The sequence below is a fragment of the Pocillopora damicornis genome, chromosome 6 (genome assembly GCF_964200805.1).
Source record: "Pocillopora damicornis chromosome 6, jaPocDami1.2, whole genome shotgun sequence".
Taxonomy (NCBI): Eukaryota; Metazoa; Cnidaria; class Anthozoa; order Scleractinia; family Pocilloporidae; genus Pocillopora; species Pocillopora damicornis.
The window spans coordinates 6,138,546-6,154,734 of record NC_142675.1 but is presented as its reverse complement, the minus strand read 5'-3'; the positions used below and the strand labels follow the sequence as shown (position 1 = coordinate 6,154,734).

General features: G+C 41.3%; 1 protein-coding gene across 2 annotated transcripts in view; it reads right to left on the bottom strand.

The window, feature by feature from the left end:
• Positions 1-16,189, bottom strand: part of LOC113676581 (mediator of RNA polymerase II transcription subunit 12-like protein) — a 32,004-nt gene that overhangs the window by 2,326 nt on the left and 13,489 nt on the right. For both annotated transcript variants that reach the window (XM_027193253.2, XM_027193254.2), the window contains exons 17-38: positions 15,754-16,135; positions 14,866-15,228; positions 14,136-14,244; positions 13,219-13,349; positions 12,784-12,900; positions 12,229-12,370; positions 11,639-11,768; positions 10,880-11,104; positions 10,426-10,578; positions 9,850-9,998; positions 9,342-9,461; positions 9,140-9,211; positions 8,813-9,060; positions 8,139-8,271; positions 7,243-7,311; positions 6,545-6,663; positions 5,638-5,767; positions 4,503-4,673; positions 3,785-4,097; positions 2,724-3,132; positions 1,374-1,779; positions 663-873 (exon numbers count right to left, since the gene is read on the bottom strand). In XM_027193253.2, coding sequence (XP_027049054.2) covers positions 663-873; positions 1,374-1,779; positions 2,724-3,132; positions 3,785-4,097; positions 4,503-4,673; positions 5,638-5,767; positions 6,545-6,663; positions 7,243-7,311; positions 8,139-8,271; positions 8,813-9,060; positions 9,140-9,211; positions 9,342-9,461; positions 9,850-9,998; positions 10,426-10,578; positions 10,880-11,104; positions 11,639-11,768; positions 12,229-12,370; positions 12,784-12,900; positions 13,219-13,349; positions 14,136-14,244; positions 14,866-15,228; positions 15,754-16,135 — 4,302 coding nt within the window. The remainder of the gene's footprint in view (positions 1-662; positions 874-1,373; positions 1,780-2,723; positions 3,133-3,784; positions 4,098-4,502; positions 4,674-5,637; positions 5,768-6,544; positions 6,664-7,242; positions 7,312-8,138; positions 8,272-8,812; positions 9,061-9,139; positions 9,212-9,341; positions 9,462-9,849; positions 9,999-10,425; positions 10,579-10,879; positions 11,105-11,638; positions 11,769-12,228; positions 12,371-12,783; positions 12,901-13,218; positions 13,350-14,135; positions 14,245-14,865; positions 15,229-15,753; positions 16,136-16,189) is intronic.

The following is a 16,189-nucleotide window of genomic DNA, read 5'->3' as shown; positions in this document are numbered from 1 at the left end:
CTTTTTTTCTGAACTCAAGCACGGCAACAAGGAATCTACTTGTCAAATAGACAGCAGGAAGAGTTTGTTTACGTTAAGGTATTGGTGTAAGATCTAAAGCGCTTGCTAATTATTTTTGTGTAATCTTGTATTTATTTAATATTCCGTCCTTGTGTTTTTCATGCCTTCTCGTTGGTGTTTAGTGTTAGGTTTGTTGACGTTTATCTTCGTCAGTCTCAAACTTTTTGCACGTTTCTCATGCCGCACGTGATTTCGAAGTTCTCCTGTATTTTCGTTTACGCATAACCACTTTTTAAAGTCAGTTTAACGCTGAGCGCAGTTCTCTGTCTAGAAGTCTTTTTCACCTTAAAAGTTATTCGCTACTTCTGTTAGAAATTTGGCGTTCAGTATCAATGTAAGTATTTTCCATTCCGCTTCTTTTTCATTCATTTTTTGTTTGTAATTTGTTTATTTTAGTTAACTTAAATTTCACCAATGTTTTCAGATTCAACCCGCTGCTGTATGTTAGCTGTGTAAATAAAATTCTGTGTAAAGTATCCTACGTTGTTGCCCCTCTTTGTTAGTGTTCCCTCATAAAATGAACAAAGACACGCTTTGCCAGGGTTTCTACACAGAGAACTCGGCATGAGGTCAAGTTTGCAAAAATTCTGCCATAAGCTTACCTTGAAATGCAGCCGAGTTAAACGACTGTTGTTGCGTGATCATGCCGCCAAGAGATGAAGGCAGTGCCATGGTGGTCGGAGCCGAGGATGTAGAAACGAGATTGGGCCGAGTTGTGACCTGGGTTCTACCAAGGGCCGTGGGACGCTGGGGCTGAGTGAAGGTGTATTGTTGATTGGGGTGGATTTGACCAACTGCTTGCGAAGCCTGAAGCTATGAAGACAGCGACAATAACCGAAAAAATACAAATCACGTCAAAGTAATAAACACGGTCTACTTTTTCCTTTTTTATAATCTCACCGCTTTCTACATAGAAAATACTTATGGTGGATCTTTAAGATCAATAAACAATAACAAGGTCAGTCCACAACACCAAGAGCTATGCTCCCTTCTCTTTGAGAGAAGTGCACGCGTTCTATAACTTCCCCTGCTATCTAGTGCAGAGAAGAAGCAGGAAACAGGGCCTAAAATGGCTAACTATTTGCAGATGTCGAAGCAAACGTAGCACATTCTACTCAGTTCTTTTCAGACCCTTGTTGTTGGTTCGGTCTGGGGCTTGAACCCTCGACCTCACGAACGGCAGTCCGGCGCTCTACAAATATAGATAACCGAGCACAATTGAGAAAAACGGTTCTGATTCTGTACTAAGTTTATACTTGGCCTCTTAAAGTGTACAGAACTGAAAACATCACCTAAAAATTTCAGTCCCTTACCTGATTGTTGGGAGGTAAATGTCTTAACTGCTGGTTTGTTTGCGGCTGTTGTTGTTGCTGCTGCTGCTGCTGAGAAATCTGTGTTTGTCCCATTTGAAGTTGCTGTTTGAGAAGCGAGTTCTGTTGTGTAAAAAACTGCAACGCTTGCTGTTGTTGCTGTTGTTGTTGTTGTTGCTGCTGTAGTTGTTGTTGTTGGTGTTGTTGTTGATGATGTTGTGGTTGTTGTTGTTGTTGTTGTTGCTGCTGCTGTTGTGTTTGTTTCTGTTTTCTTGAAATAAGTTGATTGATAAGCTGTTGAGTAGCTACGGACGCATTTGGGCGCGGTGCCTGATGGGGTATTGGGTTTTGGGAGGGGTGTGACGTCAACATAGACCGTAGATCAGTTAACGGATTTGGATTAGCCAACCTGAAGATATATAAAAAAACCAATTAACAGTGACTGAAAACCAGAAGAAAAGCGTTTAAGGAGAACCATTCTCCAGAAGTCACTTTTATCTCTTTGTTGCAACACTGACTAACACCTCGAAATTGTCTACAAATATCCTAAAAATTGGCATTTTTAATCCTGCTTAGCAGCCTGGTTACCGAGCAGTGCCATGAAAAAGTAACACAACTCTTTTTCCCATCTCGTGGCAATCTATTTGAGCAATTAGAAGCTAAACAAAAAGGTATTCTTGATATATATATGTATTCATATATATAAATGTGGGGGTAGAGTCTACCTTGGCATAAAGTGCTCAATGCTGTGGTAGCAGAGCTAAGTATACATAGGTTAAAGAATTAAAGAGGACGTATCGATTCTCGATATATATATATATATATAATTTTTTGGTCAAATCTAGAACAGCGAATGCTTGTGGACAGCGCTTTGGTGTTTTGCAGGTGCGTTCCGGTTGTTTGCAAATGGCAGCGGATATATATTTATGTATACTTTTATTTTCACCAACAGGGTAAATAAGTGTCATCAAATGAGTTGATAACGTTAGTTGACCACCGTACCAATCGCACCGATTATTAACCACCGACCAATCGCTCTAACGAAGGACTAACGCTCGAAACGTCAGCTTTGACACTCTCTAAGGTGGTCAGTTGATAATACTAATTTACCCCGTTACGATCTCCCACAGACGCAGCACCACATGTTATTCAGAAAGTTTCCCCCTTTAATCGTATATTTTCATCAATTTAGCATTGATGAAGCATTTATTTTCGTCAACGTTCATTTATTTTTATAGTTGCTGGTTTTAGTCGCATACTTCTTCTAAACATGAGCAGAAACGAGTATTTTTTTCCCACATAGTGAGTACCAGTTTGGCTTCTTCTACTACTCAACAAAAGACTCCGACTCACCTTTGCTGCTGCTGTGGCTGCATTCCAGTCGGAACCTGAAGGTTCCTTTGCTGTAGACCCTGCTGGAAGAACGCTTGCTGCTGCTGCTGCTGCTGCTGCTGCTGGGGAGGGTTCTGCCCGGAGAGCATCATCCCAGCCGGTTGGTTCTGAAAGTATTGCTGTTGCTGCGGCTGCTGTTGCTGCTGCTGTTGCTGTTGTTGTGGCTGTTGTTGGTGTAGTAGATATTTCTTTTGCACGGCCGCTTGACCAGGCAGTTTCGTTGTTGGGCGTTTTGGTCGCTTCGTGACCTTTTTCGTTTTTCCTCCGTCTGGCAAAGCCATTTGGTTCGCTGGGAGGCTTTGCGTTACGTTAAGGGCTGTTGGAACGTTCAGGCCTGGAGCTACTGGTGCAGTTATCAAAGGTATTTGACCTGAAGTAAGAAAAGAGAGAACGAATTTGAAAAATGTACCTCAACACTGACCGTTGAAAGGATGAAAACTTATAGTTTGTAACTAAACGAATCTATATCTACAAATGGGGACGTATCAAAATGGTGCTCCTTCGCTTGCCATCAATAGCATTGACATTTCTTCTGCTGGAGGATAAAGTCTGCATCTAATAGCTGTCACAACTATCAGCGCTTGTCCCGTTATCGGAAACATGAATCGACTAAGTGTCCTTCGTGGACGGTTCCCTGTTCTGTACCAAATAGACCCCCCTCAGCCCACTCAGTTTCCCGGAAAGTTCCCTCGTATGACAAGAGTCACACAATTACTGCTAACAAGGTTCGAGCCCATGCCTTACGATCTTAGGTCTGGCTCGCTTAGCATCCGCCCAAGACGTCTCCCTGGGGATCAATAATTAAATAATCTCAAAAGAACTAAAATATGCCATGAGTGGGCCTGATAGGTGTTTAGCGACATTTCATTTCTGCCTCATGCTAATCTTGGTTCGAGCATACTTACATGAAAGTGAGCTGCAAAACTACCGGAAGTGTCACGTCTATTTTCAAGTGAACTTAGCGCTCTTTTTCAAAACCCCACCAAGAGCACGTCACCATTTTATATCTGTACTATTTTCACCTTTATTGTCCGCTGGAGTCTGTGGAGTAGCAGGTTGACTTGACTTGTCCGCTGCTGCTGCATCTAACTCTATTCTATCTTCCTCTTCGTCTTGCTCGTCCTCTTTGTCAGGAGCAGGACTAAGGAAGTAACTAAGCGGCCGTCTTCTGGGATGTGTGTGATGCAGAAGTCTTCGAAAATCTTGCTCATACCTCAGAGGTTTACGCTCAATCCGAACGGCACCAAACCACGCCCACGACAGAGGTGAGGGGTTTTTGTACCCCTCCATAAGTTCCCATGCACTGATTCGTTGTTTGCCTGTTATCTGCAAGCCCTGGTACAAGTGAGATAACGAATAAAAAATAAGGGGAAAACTGAAGCAGTGAAACTGTCAAACTGTGCATGAAAAAAGTCGTACACTTTGGGAAGACAATCTTATCTTCCTTGCTTGAAAATAAACATTATGTACATGCACTGTAATAAATGTTGGAATTTTCCAATACAAAAGAGCCTTCCTTGCGCGTGAAATTGGATACGTAAGCCCAGTTTTTGCTTCCATTTCGTTGGGTCGAAACGTAAATGGTCAAAAGAGTGTTTAATCAAGAGATTAAAGATGCAACCCGGTCGACTTTCACGACGTGCGTAGGTGCCTTTTCACGTGTATAATTCATAACATTTATTCAACTCACAAAATGCTACTGATAACGTCTAAATATGAAAGGAACTCTCGAACAGGTACCTGGCTGGTGCTTGGTCCTCCTGTGAGAGCTTTGTCTACAGTCTGCCCAGGATTCGCGGGTGTGTCTTTGACAGGTGAAACAGTGAACACATTGTGTGAAAGGGAGGGGAGGGGTAGGAGCTGTTTACACTGCTGCATGATGTCAATGGGACTTTTTCCAGCAAGTTCCCGCTGAAAATAACCAAAAAATATAGCGTCAATCAATTACACAATCAAACGAACAAGCAGCTGACAAGCAAAATGTCCAAGAGCAAACTTTTCCTTTGCCGAAATGCAACATAAATGTTCTAGCTAAGTCCTCATGTGCACCGTAAACTAATTATCCATCGGAGCGCACGTAAAATCCTTAAGGGGGCGGGACATATTCACAGCGACAGCACCTTGCAACAAACCGTTCCTTGTATAATACTTCCAAACAAGTCACTCCGTTATAGAGTGAGGAAAAATAGAAAAAAAAATCCTCCTCGTGTGACATGGATAACGAAGAATTTTTGTGATTATATTTTTAGCTGTGGTCAGTGGCATAAGTTCAATCTGATTTGAATTCGGGCGACTGATCGCAGCTGGAAAATCATCTTATCGTAAAAAAGGTCTTGCCCCTCATTAGTTCCCGATCGTGTAGCAAAGAAATGTTTGGTGCACTGAACAGGTTTTCGTAAAGATTTGTCGCCACTACTCTTTGCAAAGCTTGCCTCAGCCTCAATACTTTGCTTTTGTGAAAATCAAACGAGCTTAGAACCGTGCGTTTAACCAACTTAAAACCAAATACTCCCTCGAGAACCGCCACATCACATGCCATAAGAGAACAACACAATAGGGTGAATAAGGTCTAAAAGGAAGAAAATTATACTCAGCAATTTCTTCCTTCACGGGAAGACAAGAACCTACGTTAATGGAACAACGTTACACCAAAATCACACTTACAGAGCGTAACCAAAATGACCTTTGGTGATTTCAACTTTTGCACTGTCACACTATTAGTGTCAGTGAAAGGAAGGTAAGAAGTAGTCCAGTTCTTTCCCCGAGTCAAATTAATCATAAGGAGTAGGGTGTGATTACAACCTTTCTCCCGTCCCCCCTACCCTTCAGACTTTGCACGTGAGGTCTGAGCTTTTGTAAAAGTAGACATTTATACCTTGAGCTTCTTGAAGAGTGTAAAAGCTGCTTTCCGGCTTTCTTCAGCAGACTGTCCGTGTGGCGATTCCGTGTTAGAAACAACACTAATCAGAACTGACACCATATCCAGAACATTTGTCAATAACTCCCTAAAACGAAGTCAGCAGAGATGGTTGACAGATAAGTTTGTTGCAAAGTGAGTCAAACATTTAACCCCTGCGAGTGACTGATATCTAATTTCTCCTGATAATGTCATCTTAAATCAAACATTAAGGTCATGAGAATAAAGGAAACGATCACCTAGTAACTTATAGAAATTCTTCTTGTGAGCATCTTAGGAAATGTTCAGAGAACTGTATGGAAAATATGCATTCTATATTGTGGTGCAAAGGGTCGAGAGACTTGTACAATCCACGACGAGCTCGACAACGAGCAATTTGAATTAAAAAACTTATAAAAAAAACTTTGCTAAAAAGACTTTAAAACAGTCATTTTAGCAAAATGCTACAAAAGATATATTCCAGGTGAAGCTTAACTGCTCTTTTAATGAAAAAGAATAATTTCCACAGTTACTGTTATCGGACACAATTGAGTGCTTTCCAGATTGAAAAACGGTAAATTTGATCATATCTTCATCATCTTTCGCAACTTCGCAATTTCACAAAACCTTGTCTTATCGTATCGAAGGCGATTACAGTTTTCGAGCGTGTCTACGATTTTGTATTTAGAATTGAGGAATCATCTATTGCAGAATAAGAATATCTGTGAATATGAATTAATCTTTTGAGATAAAATCGATTCCTGCCTACATTAAAAGAGTGCCTGGCGTTATTTCTACCCAAGGGAAAAAAACCCAACAAAAACAACAACAGCAACAGTAACAACACACAGGGGGAAAAACAAAGAAAAATTACTAAATAACATACTTTTTCGAAGGCAGTGAGTCAGCAGTGATTGTACCGGAGCTGACGAGTTGGAACAAAAGTGTAGCCCAATCACTAGATAGTTGACTGCTGCGTTGAATCGTGTCAAACATGGCACCAAGCTGTTCATGAAGAACCAAGAAAAATAGGACAAGTCAGACATCCTTACAAAGTGGATAAGCAGTCTTAATATAAACCCAAAAAGATGTCTCGTCCCAGATTGGCAAACAACTTTGACGGTTGAGCGCGAATTTATCGGTTGCATGTATACTGATTGTAATCTTGGCATGGGCACTTAAGAACTCAAGTAACCCGACGTCGAATAAGCGCCCACTCTATGGGTACGAAAAGTTACTATGCACCCACATTTTAGAAAAAAAAAAGGCTGTTTCTTTACTGGCTTACAATTCACCATCAACAGTTTATCTTAACGATTTTTTGTTATCTATTGTTTTGTTGCAAAATGAACTTACTGCCTACTGAGGGTGGAGAAGGGGGGGAGGGGGGAGGGGAAGGGGAGAAAGGGTGAAAAAGGGTGAAATCGAATGAGCACTTGGTCTCGCAAAAGCACCCGCTCTCAATGTCAAACATTTGAATAACCGCCCGGGGCACTCGATTGAATAAATACGTTGAGAAGATTCTTCATCATAAATACTTAAATACTTCAAAACTGACAAAAGCAGGGCAAGCAAAGGACTCACCAGGCTAATCCTCAAGTGCAAGGCCTCTTGGAGGACTTCTTTGCTCTTTAAATCGGTGGGGCATCTCTCCTACAGTGCAAAAAGTAACAACAAAAAAGCATACTAAGTGTTTCTTTGATTAAGGTAAAATGTTAACGCGTTCGTACTCAAATACGGAAGTTAAAGGAGAAATCTGTTTCCATATCAAGATCTACTTGTCATACGATTTTTTTCAAAAATCTAGCTGTTGGCTGAGAAACATATCTCTAAAGGTGACACGAATGCGAGAAACATTCAATTCTTGAAATAACTATTTTCAAAATTTAAAAGCAAGTGAGACATACTATGAAGAAGGATTTTATTTTTCCATCTTGTCACGAGCGTGATCCAAGAGAAAAAGTCCCGTTTTCAGAATCGAACCTCAGAACTTCGGATTCGCGATCCAGTAGGAGGGTCTGGGTCGAAACCAAAGGCTGGATTCCACCTGAGAACTCAGGATCTTTTCTTTGTTCCACGCTCGTGACAAGAAGAAAAAAAAAACCATCTGCCTAACTCATCAGCAGGCTCCAAAATTCACCAAGGTTCTTTTACTAGTGCCATCATATTATTCCTATGAGGAATTACGAAGACGCCAGGTTTTGTTGACAATTTTCAATGATTTCACGTGCAAAAAAAAATTACGCCGACGATGATGATAACCGAGTAAATTAATTTTCTAGAAATTCCTTTTACACATAGAGTTCTTCTCCTACTGAGTTTGGCGAGAACGCAGCGGCGAGTTAAGTAGACTGGCGCCCGCCACTTTTTTCCTTGCCGCGAAACTTCTTAAAATTCATGCTTGAAGCTCACAAACATTAAGTAAGGAGGCTGTTCAGCTCAGACTGGAAATCATCTATAACAGAGGGGAACACACAAACCTCAACTGAGGATTGCAGTAAGTGAGCCAACTGCCGCTGTATGGAAGCCAGAAGTCCTTCCCGCTGGTCCTCTTGCCCCTTGAGACATGCGAGCACCAGAGACAGGAAAGGCTGCGTGTGAACTAAAGTTGGCCTGGCAGGACACAAAAGAAAATAAGGGAAAAATAAGCGATAATTGAAACAAGAATTCTAGTGGCAGTGACACTTCGCTAAAGAATGGTGTTGCATTAGAGGAGATTGCTGAGAGTTTTCCAATATGGCTCCTAAGAGTTTCTAGAGCTGATGTTTCGAGCGTAAGCCCTTAGTCAGTCAGCTTTAGAAACTCTTTACGATAGCCAATTTACATTAACTCAGTTGGTAAAACCAAATTATCGTGTTATACCCCACACCAACGCAGCACCACCATTACTCTAGAAACGAAACCCCTTTTCACAATTTTCCCCTAGAGCCACAGACAAGATCAAACAAACAATTCGGGAAAATAAACAGATTCGAAAACGATGATCGCTTCAAATTTTGGTTTGAAAGTAAAGTTACTTATTTCATTAACATTATCATCACTTCTTTGCCAATAAAATCACAAACTGATGACATCGACCCATTTCAAAACTAAAAGAGAAATTTACATATGTTCCTTAATTAATAGTAGATTACACAGTATAAATTTATCTTACACAGAGGACTTTGCCGAATGTTCCTTCCACCATTGTTTGGTGTCCAGTACTTCACCAGCAGCCTTCAGGAGTCGGCCTTGTACCGAGTTAGACAATTTAGAGATTAAAGGAGCGACTAGCCATTCTGGTCCTTTTACTACCACAGATTTTTGGTTGCTATGGGCTGTTGCTAGCGGAGTGGTGTCATGCCGCTGGACGAAGACACTCATGGCGCTTGTAGCGACTGCATCTAGTAGAGGTCCGGTTTCCTAAGACAAAAATCAAGTTAATTGAATTACTTTTCCTCGCTCAAACAATACGTGAAAGAAAAGATGAATTGTGGGATACCTCTTTAGAAACCTGTTTGATCATAAGCTGTAACTCCAACCAAGATTTCCTCAAAGACCACTGATCCAAGTTCTGTAAACAAGTAGAGAAAAAAAAAACAGAAGCAAATGATTCAGTAAACTAAGAACTCCCGTAAATATTAGCTAAGGTTGCTTCTGTAATCGTTGAACACCAAAGGTTATCATTCAAAAAAACCACTGACCTGTAGTATCCTGCTTGCAGCCTCATGCATCGTCTCCATATCATTACTATTAGCAATAAGGCCACCAATGGATGACGGGACACCAGCAGGATAACAAATCAAATGCAGCAATTTCCTCGCCTGCGAGAAAGTGATCAACAACATGAACAACGATAGAACCTGCACAAAAAGGCATGTAATTTTCGTGAAAGATTATAAGCAGCGCACGGTCCGCGCATCGTTCCAATTAGTTGTTCTGGGGTAGAGTTGTCTCTTTTGTTCTCAAAGGAGTTTCACCTCTATCTTTTGTACAAGATTTTGTACAAGATGCGTGCAAGTGTACGTGAAAATGACGAAAGTTAACGAAAAAGTTCTCTCCAGTATCATCACATGACCTAAACTGGGAAATAAACTTACCTGCTTAAGAGGTCTATTCTCTAAAGGATTGGACAACAAGAGGAACACAAAACATCGTGAAAACAATATCGTGATTGTCACTATAGATAATTATCACAGAGCCGGTAAATACCTGGTTGGGAGATATTGCTGGATCAAGTAAATGCTCGGGTGAACAGAGTATTTGTGGATCTTGAAGGCATCTCTCTCTCACCCATTCCTGACGGCAAATCACTTGCAACGCAAAACCAGCGAACACACTGATGTTCGAAGTCTCCATTGCTACAAGGATTGAATCAAATTAGGATTTACAGCAAACGCTCTTGTAGGCCTTCTAGGGGCATTCATTTCTAGGGATTCAAGGGGATCAAGTGGGGAGATAGCAAGAGAGAGAGGGAGGTACAAAAAAATTGGTTGTTCCGGTTCAAGTTCCAGCAGTTTTAAGTGACTTAATGTGTTTCCCGCTTCCCTAATGGCATGTTAATCCATCGCAAGTAACCATCTAGCATTACGTCAAGTTTCTCTGACGGTTCATACTCCCGTGTAGAGAGAGACACTGTGAGGGAGAAGTGTCTTTCCCAAGAACATAACATAATGTCCCGGCCACGGTGTGAACCTAGTCTTCAGAGTCCTGTGCATTCATAAGTGAATCAAATGATAATGACAAGGTGGAGGAATTAGCTACCTAGCAAAGCAGTTTTCAGCCCACCTGATCTGCTCGAGGCCAGTGGAGGAGGAAAAATGTCCCCAGTGCTGGACGTGCTATCCATGAAGTCGTCCAATCTATTGGAGAACAAACTTCGGAAAGAGTCATCTCGAGTGGTATCACTAGTGCTGGTAGAACCACTGTCTCCTGCTTTGCCTGAATTGAAAAAAAAAAATTAATTGATAGGTGGTGTTTCTTGTTCGTTGACCATAGACATGACCAAGCTCTCAGTTCAAGAAGACGATCAGAATTTATAGTCTTTAGTAATATTCCAGCTGCGATTTACGCCCATGATTTCGCTCAGTGAACACAAAGGAAAGAGCATGAACGCGAAAAAAAAGTTTGTCATGGAAACATAACATTGCGCACTCGCTATTTCGCTCGTTTACATGTACAATGACCGAGAATCTAGAACAGAACGAACATACCGAACTAGACCTTGAACGGTACAACATACCGGCTTCCGACAGCTTGAGCATGGCCTTCAACGCTGCTAGAACAGGGCCAATTCGAATACTGTCATGCGCAGCAGACAGTAGGTGATGGTCGTGAGATGATTTAAAGGGAAACTTTAACGCCGACGAGTGGTCATGTGACATGACGTCAGTGGACTCGTCAAGAAGCCTCAATAACAAGTGACATGTCAGCCTCGCACCAGGCTCCGCTTCTTGGTTCTCCACACCTAAAAATACAACAGAGTAAAAAAAAGTCATATCAAAATCACTTCGAGTGACGAGTGACAAACGACTTTCAGTTCACCTTACCAATGATTTCCACCACAATGGAAACATGCATAACATAATGCGCAATATGGTGTTTTAACTGACAAAAATACATTACCACGGGGAGATACTTGATTGAGTTACCGTCAATACATGCTATCACATCACTCGTTTGTTGAAATCCTATGTACTGCGGCAATTGTCGGTAAGCGAACTTTTCCGTGGGAAGAAAGTTCGGTAAGCGAGGCTTTCCGTGCGAGGCGCGAACCACCGAGAGTAACATTACATAGTACGGTTTTCTTCATGCAGAGAGAAAGTCAACAGATGTGTAACACGATCGCATAAACTGACGATAAATCAGCAAGACCGAGTGACGCTGTAATGGCATGATGGAAATAGCCGGAACTACAGTCGAAAACAACTCCTCTGCTTCCTACGATCAAATCCTTCAAAATATAAAAGAACTAAAAAATAACGTGTGTTAAATTTCTCACCTGACGGAAGGGCGGCAAGAAGTGAGGGTAACGCCACGTGATAGATGACATCTTCCAATGAAAAGCAACTTCTGGCTATTAGTAAAGCTGTAAATGTGGCGACGGACTCATGAATTGATAAATCCCCGACCTGTAAGCAAGATCGTGAGAGAAGTCTTCAGCTACTAAAGTTGCTGGCTTAAGGTAACTACTTTTTCTTGGGGTTGCATTGGTTTTACCTTACTTCGCTCAGTGATTGGTCCAGAATACTCAAGTCACCCCCCTCAACCAATTAGATGTTAAATCGGCTCGTTAGGATATCTTCCTTCATTCTGACTGGCCATTTTGAATACATTGGTTTTGGTTTTATACTAATCAACTAAAATGCGCTTTTTTACGTCACCATGTTCACTAATTTTCGTTTCTCATAGCAAAATCATCTCGATCAAATGATTAAAACAAATGATCAAAACAAAGCACACTGCTGTAATCTGGACTATTATGTAAAAACCTTATGGTTTCACTAAGAAAAATGCAGATTTTAGTCTTGCAGGTTTTCCCCCTTAGCGTTTGCCTAGAGTAATTAGTTTTTAGCTTGCCGCTATACTTACATCTACTTCCAAAAGCAAATCCACAAATCCCGAAGAGCTGTTTGAAGAGCAACACAGTGCTCTGAGAACGCCAAGCCATTGTGAACTGAGCTTGTCATGATGGGCAGTTACCTCTGCACACAGAACACCGATGTCGTACAATCTGTGGATACAGTTCAGATACAGTTCAGTGATAGTATTATATAATGAAGCTAGCACTCTGGACTAAGACCCTATACTGATATCGCAGGTATTTTTATTCCAGGAACGGAAAAAAGAGGGAAAACACATAACGAAAGAGCTGTTCATGGACAGTTTAAGAACTAAATGCGACCGTTATCAACGCAGTTGATGAAACCGAATTAGATTTGAATACGGTTGAAAAGCCGTTTTCACGTTTGCTTAAAGCTTTAAATTTTCTTTAAAACAACCTGTACTCCAGCTCATACGAAGAGCCGAGCTTGTTGCGCCTGTTTTGGAGTACCGGTGAAGCGTGTGAGCTCAAAATGCGTTCTTTTTTTTTTCAAATTCTTTTCGGTTCCTACCTGTTACTGGCCTAACCTTTTATAATATTACCTTTCGCTATTCTGACAGTTGCACACATTCATCATGGCATTACACACAAAGCTGTAAACATCACATGGTTTCTCGTGATTCAGAAGATAATCCCAGATGCCATCGAGCCTCTTGGTCCTGAGACGTTCAAATTGAATTTCAGTTAAGAGTGACTATCAATCACTTGAACTACACAGGTTTAAGGGGGAACCATTCTAAAGTTTATCCCATTGGCGATAAAAAATGACTGGTCCCTTATGTTACGATGGGGAAAGGAACTATTTTATTTTACTTGGAGGGGGGGAGGTGCGTAAAGTAGCGCCTTCGTAGTAATTGAGGGAACGTCAAGTTACTTTTCATTTTACAAAATAATGATCAGTAATTTCCTTAACAAAGGAACAAAGGAGGGATATACAGTACACCACAGGATTCCCTCCTTGCCCCGCCCTTGGTTACCTTGGGTTCTGGAAGTACTCTGCCATAAACTTTGGTTCGTACGGTTCAGTGCAAGCTGATGGAGTGGTGCTCGAACACACTGCTTGCTTGATTTTAGTGAAAGCAGTGCTGAAAATATCCGCATACTTTGACTGCAAAAAAGTATAAGATAAAAGTTAAGACGTCAAATAGATACTCGATGAATATGAGAATGATCTTCAACTTCCGTATAGGCCTAAATTCTTTAAGGATTTATTTTCACTTCTGCTTAAGTAGTGTTCCTTACTACGAAGATCACTCTCATATTCTCGGATTTCTCTCACTTCTCGGATAGGACGTAAAACCGTAGGCCCCGTCTCCTGCAGGGTTGGGGTAGGAGACGTTAATTTCCCACGCACGAGATTACTGTGTGGTGGATGTCCTCCCCTGGGGTGGGATGGGTGGAAGAGACACTAATTGTAAAGCGCCTTTGATCATATAAATGTTAAAGGGCGCTATAGAAGTAAATAAATAAATTAAATTAAATTAAATATTCATATATTAATGCGCAGCTCACATACATGATATTCATAAGTTTACAGTCAAACTGATACTCGTTAATAAAAAATAAACAACAATGGGGCTGTTAGAATAAACGAAGAAGCAGAGGGTTCACTTAGGAACTCTAAGGAGGTATAAGACAACCTCTACTTTTCGCCTGCGGTACTCATGAATAGCGGTAGAAATACGAATACCTGGCAATCCACGTGAAGTAACATAACACTTGATCTGTTTTCATGAACAACTTAACGGGTCAGTGTAATTTTCATGACCAACATAGTGTTTCAACATTTCTAAAGGACTGAAGAGGCTCCGAGAGCGAGACATTTATCAGTTCGACTGTTTTTGTGGTCAAGTACGCCACAATCTGAACATTGACTTTTTTATCGCCAACTTACCCTGAGATGGGCACAAGATGAGTAAAGGTCGAAAAGCAGTCCCAGAATGCATCTTTCAGGCGACGAGCAAATACCTGGGTAAGCGATGTTTTCCACGGCAGCAAGGAGCCTGGAATCAATATTCATTTTTTAAAACAGCCACCGAAAAACTTCAAATGGGTAAATTTAAAGCTAGCCGCTCGTTTCATAAAAATTCATTATTATGAAAATAATTTAAATACAGGTGGTTGGTTTACTCGGAGACTTTTTATAGGTTCATCTACCACAGTTCATTGTCCATTTTACCATTGAAGACGACCTTGTATCTAAGTCTTACGGATTTTTCAAAAGAGAAGCGCCTCAATATAATATTTTGTGAAAGGAGAACCCGGAAAAAAAACTCTTGGAGTAAGTTAGAGAACAAAGTACGCGTTCAACCCACATGTGACGCCAGGTCTGGGAGTTGAACCCAGGCCACAGTGGCGGGAGGCGAGCGCTCTCACTAAGTGCCATGCCCGCTTCCGAATTGGCCTTGGGGAGAAAAGCTCCCTTTAATCCAAGCTATCTATAAAAATCCGAAGGTAAATAAAGTTTCCACCCTCTAACAAGCAATGAAGTCAGTGTATTTTGTAGTATCCCACTTAGATGGTGTGACATCACTCCTACGTTAAAAATACTCGAATAACTTGTTCATTTCCACCGCCTCTAACTGATGTCTGTCTGAGCAAAGACTCAAAAAGGAAAATCTTACCCTCTGAAAATCCTTGTTGTGTGTTCGGGGAGCAACATTAGACAGGCGTGATATTTGCGAAGCATCGCGACTACCACAACTGACTTAGTTGGTAATGTCCCAACGACTGTTTTAACTTGTGGTAATTGCGTGGTTGATATATCTTCTTCACTTGGCATAAGCAGGTACGCCACAAAGTCAAGAAGTCCATGAACATCACCAGAAAGTTCGAACAAGTCGTACAGGAATTCAAGTTGGCTCAGTGTCGGTGTGGGCATTACTAAACCAAATATCTTGGGTTGTTTGGCTTTCTGGTCGCGAAGAATGTTGGTGCACTTCGCAACGGCTAAGTACTGGTCAAAGCACGTGAGGTTTGAAAATTTGCTGAAGGAAAAACGATCAAACAAAACAAACATATGGAAACTGATAGTAGTTGGTGAAGAAGAAAACGAGTGTGAGATAAAATTGCTGAGGTGGTCAAACCGCGTGTAATATTTTGCAATGACAACGTTGCGGAACAATGCTGTGTTGCTATTTTCCAAAGGGTTTGTCATATAAACGCATTATTTATTCTATTAAGAGTTTCTTTCTTGAATCAATCCTCCTCTATGATTTACTCCAAGCAACGTGATATGAAGTGAACTGACATATGAGCAGTTCTTACACTAACTTATGGAGTACTGGATACAAAACAGTTGTTTCTTAATAAAGGGGTAAGTTTCTAAAAAAACTGTGGTGCCACGTCCGTGGGAGAGTATAACAGGTAATTTAGTGTTAACAATTTGTTGCTGGTGATGTCATCTATGCGTTCGTTCCCCACTGGATCATATATAATAACTAATCAAAACGCGTGTATAACTCAGCTTCTTACGCGAAGTATTATAACACAAGTATTGATCTCACACTAACCTGTAGAGCACGGCTCTTTTTTCATCTCTTTCTCGCTTCAAAACCAAATACTCATTGCTCTGCCCTTGATCAGTACAGAGCCCAGAATCGTCCACCTTCCCCAGATCATTCAGCATGGCACAGAGCGCCTTCATCACTTCTTTGGTTGTGGCTATTGCCTGGCTTCTCACCTTACCCACTCCGTACAACAAGATAAGCCGCTGGTTACTCTCGTGTGCTGTGACATTCTCAGCAGGAATGGGAAAATGCTGGGCGTACTGTGCATGCTGCGACTTTTTGGGAAGTGTGCAAGTTGAATCCATGAGTGAGTTGTCTCTTTGGTCAGCGGTCAGAGAGGACGGATTTGCCAGGCCTGTCTCAAGTTTTGTGTTGTTTGCGACAGCTGGTTAAAAATAAGAACAATAACCAAAACAAAAATCAACCATTTTACATTAAA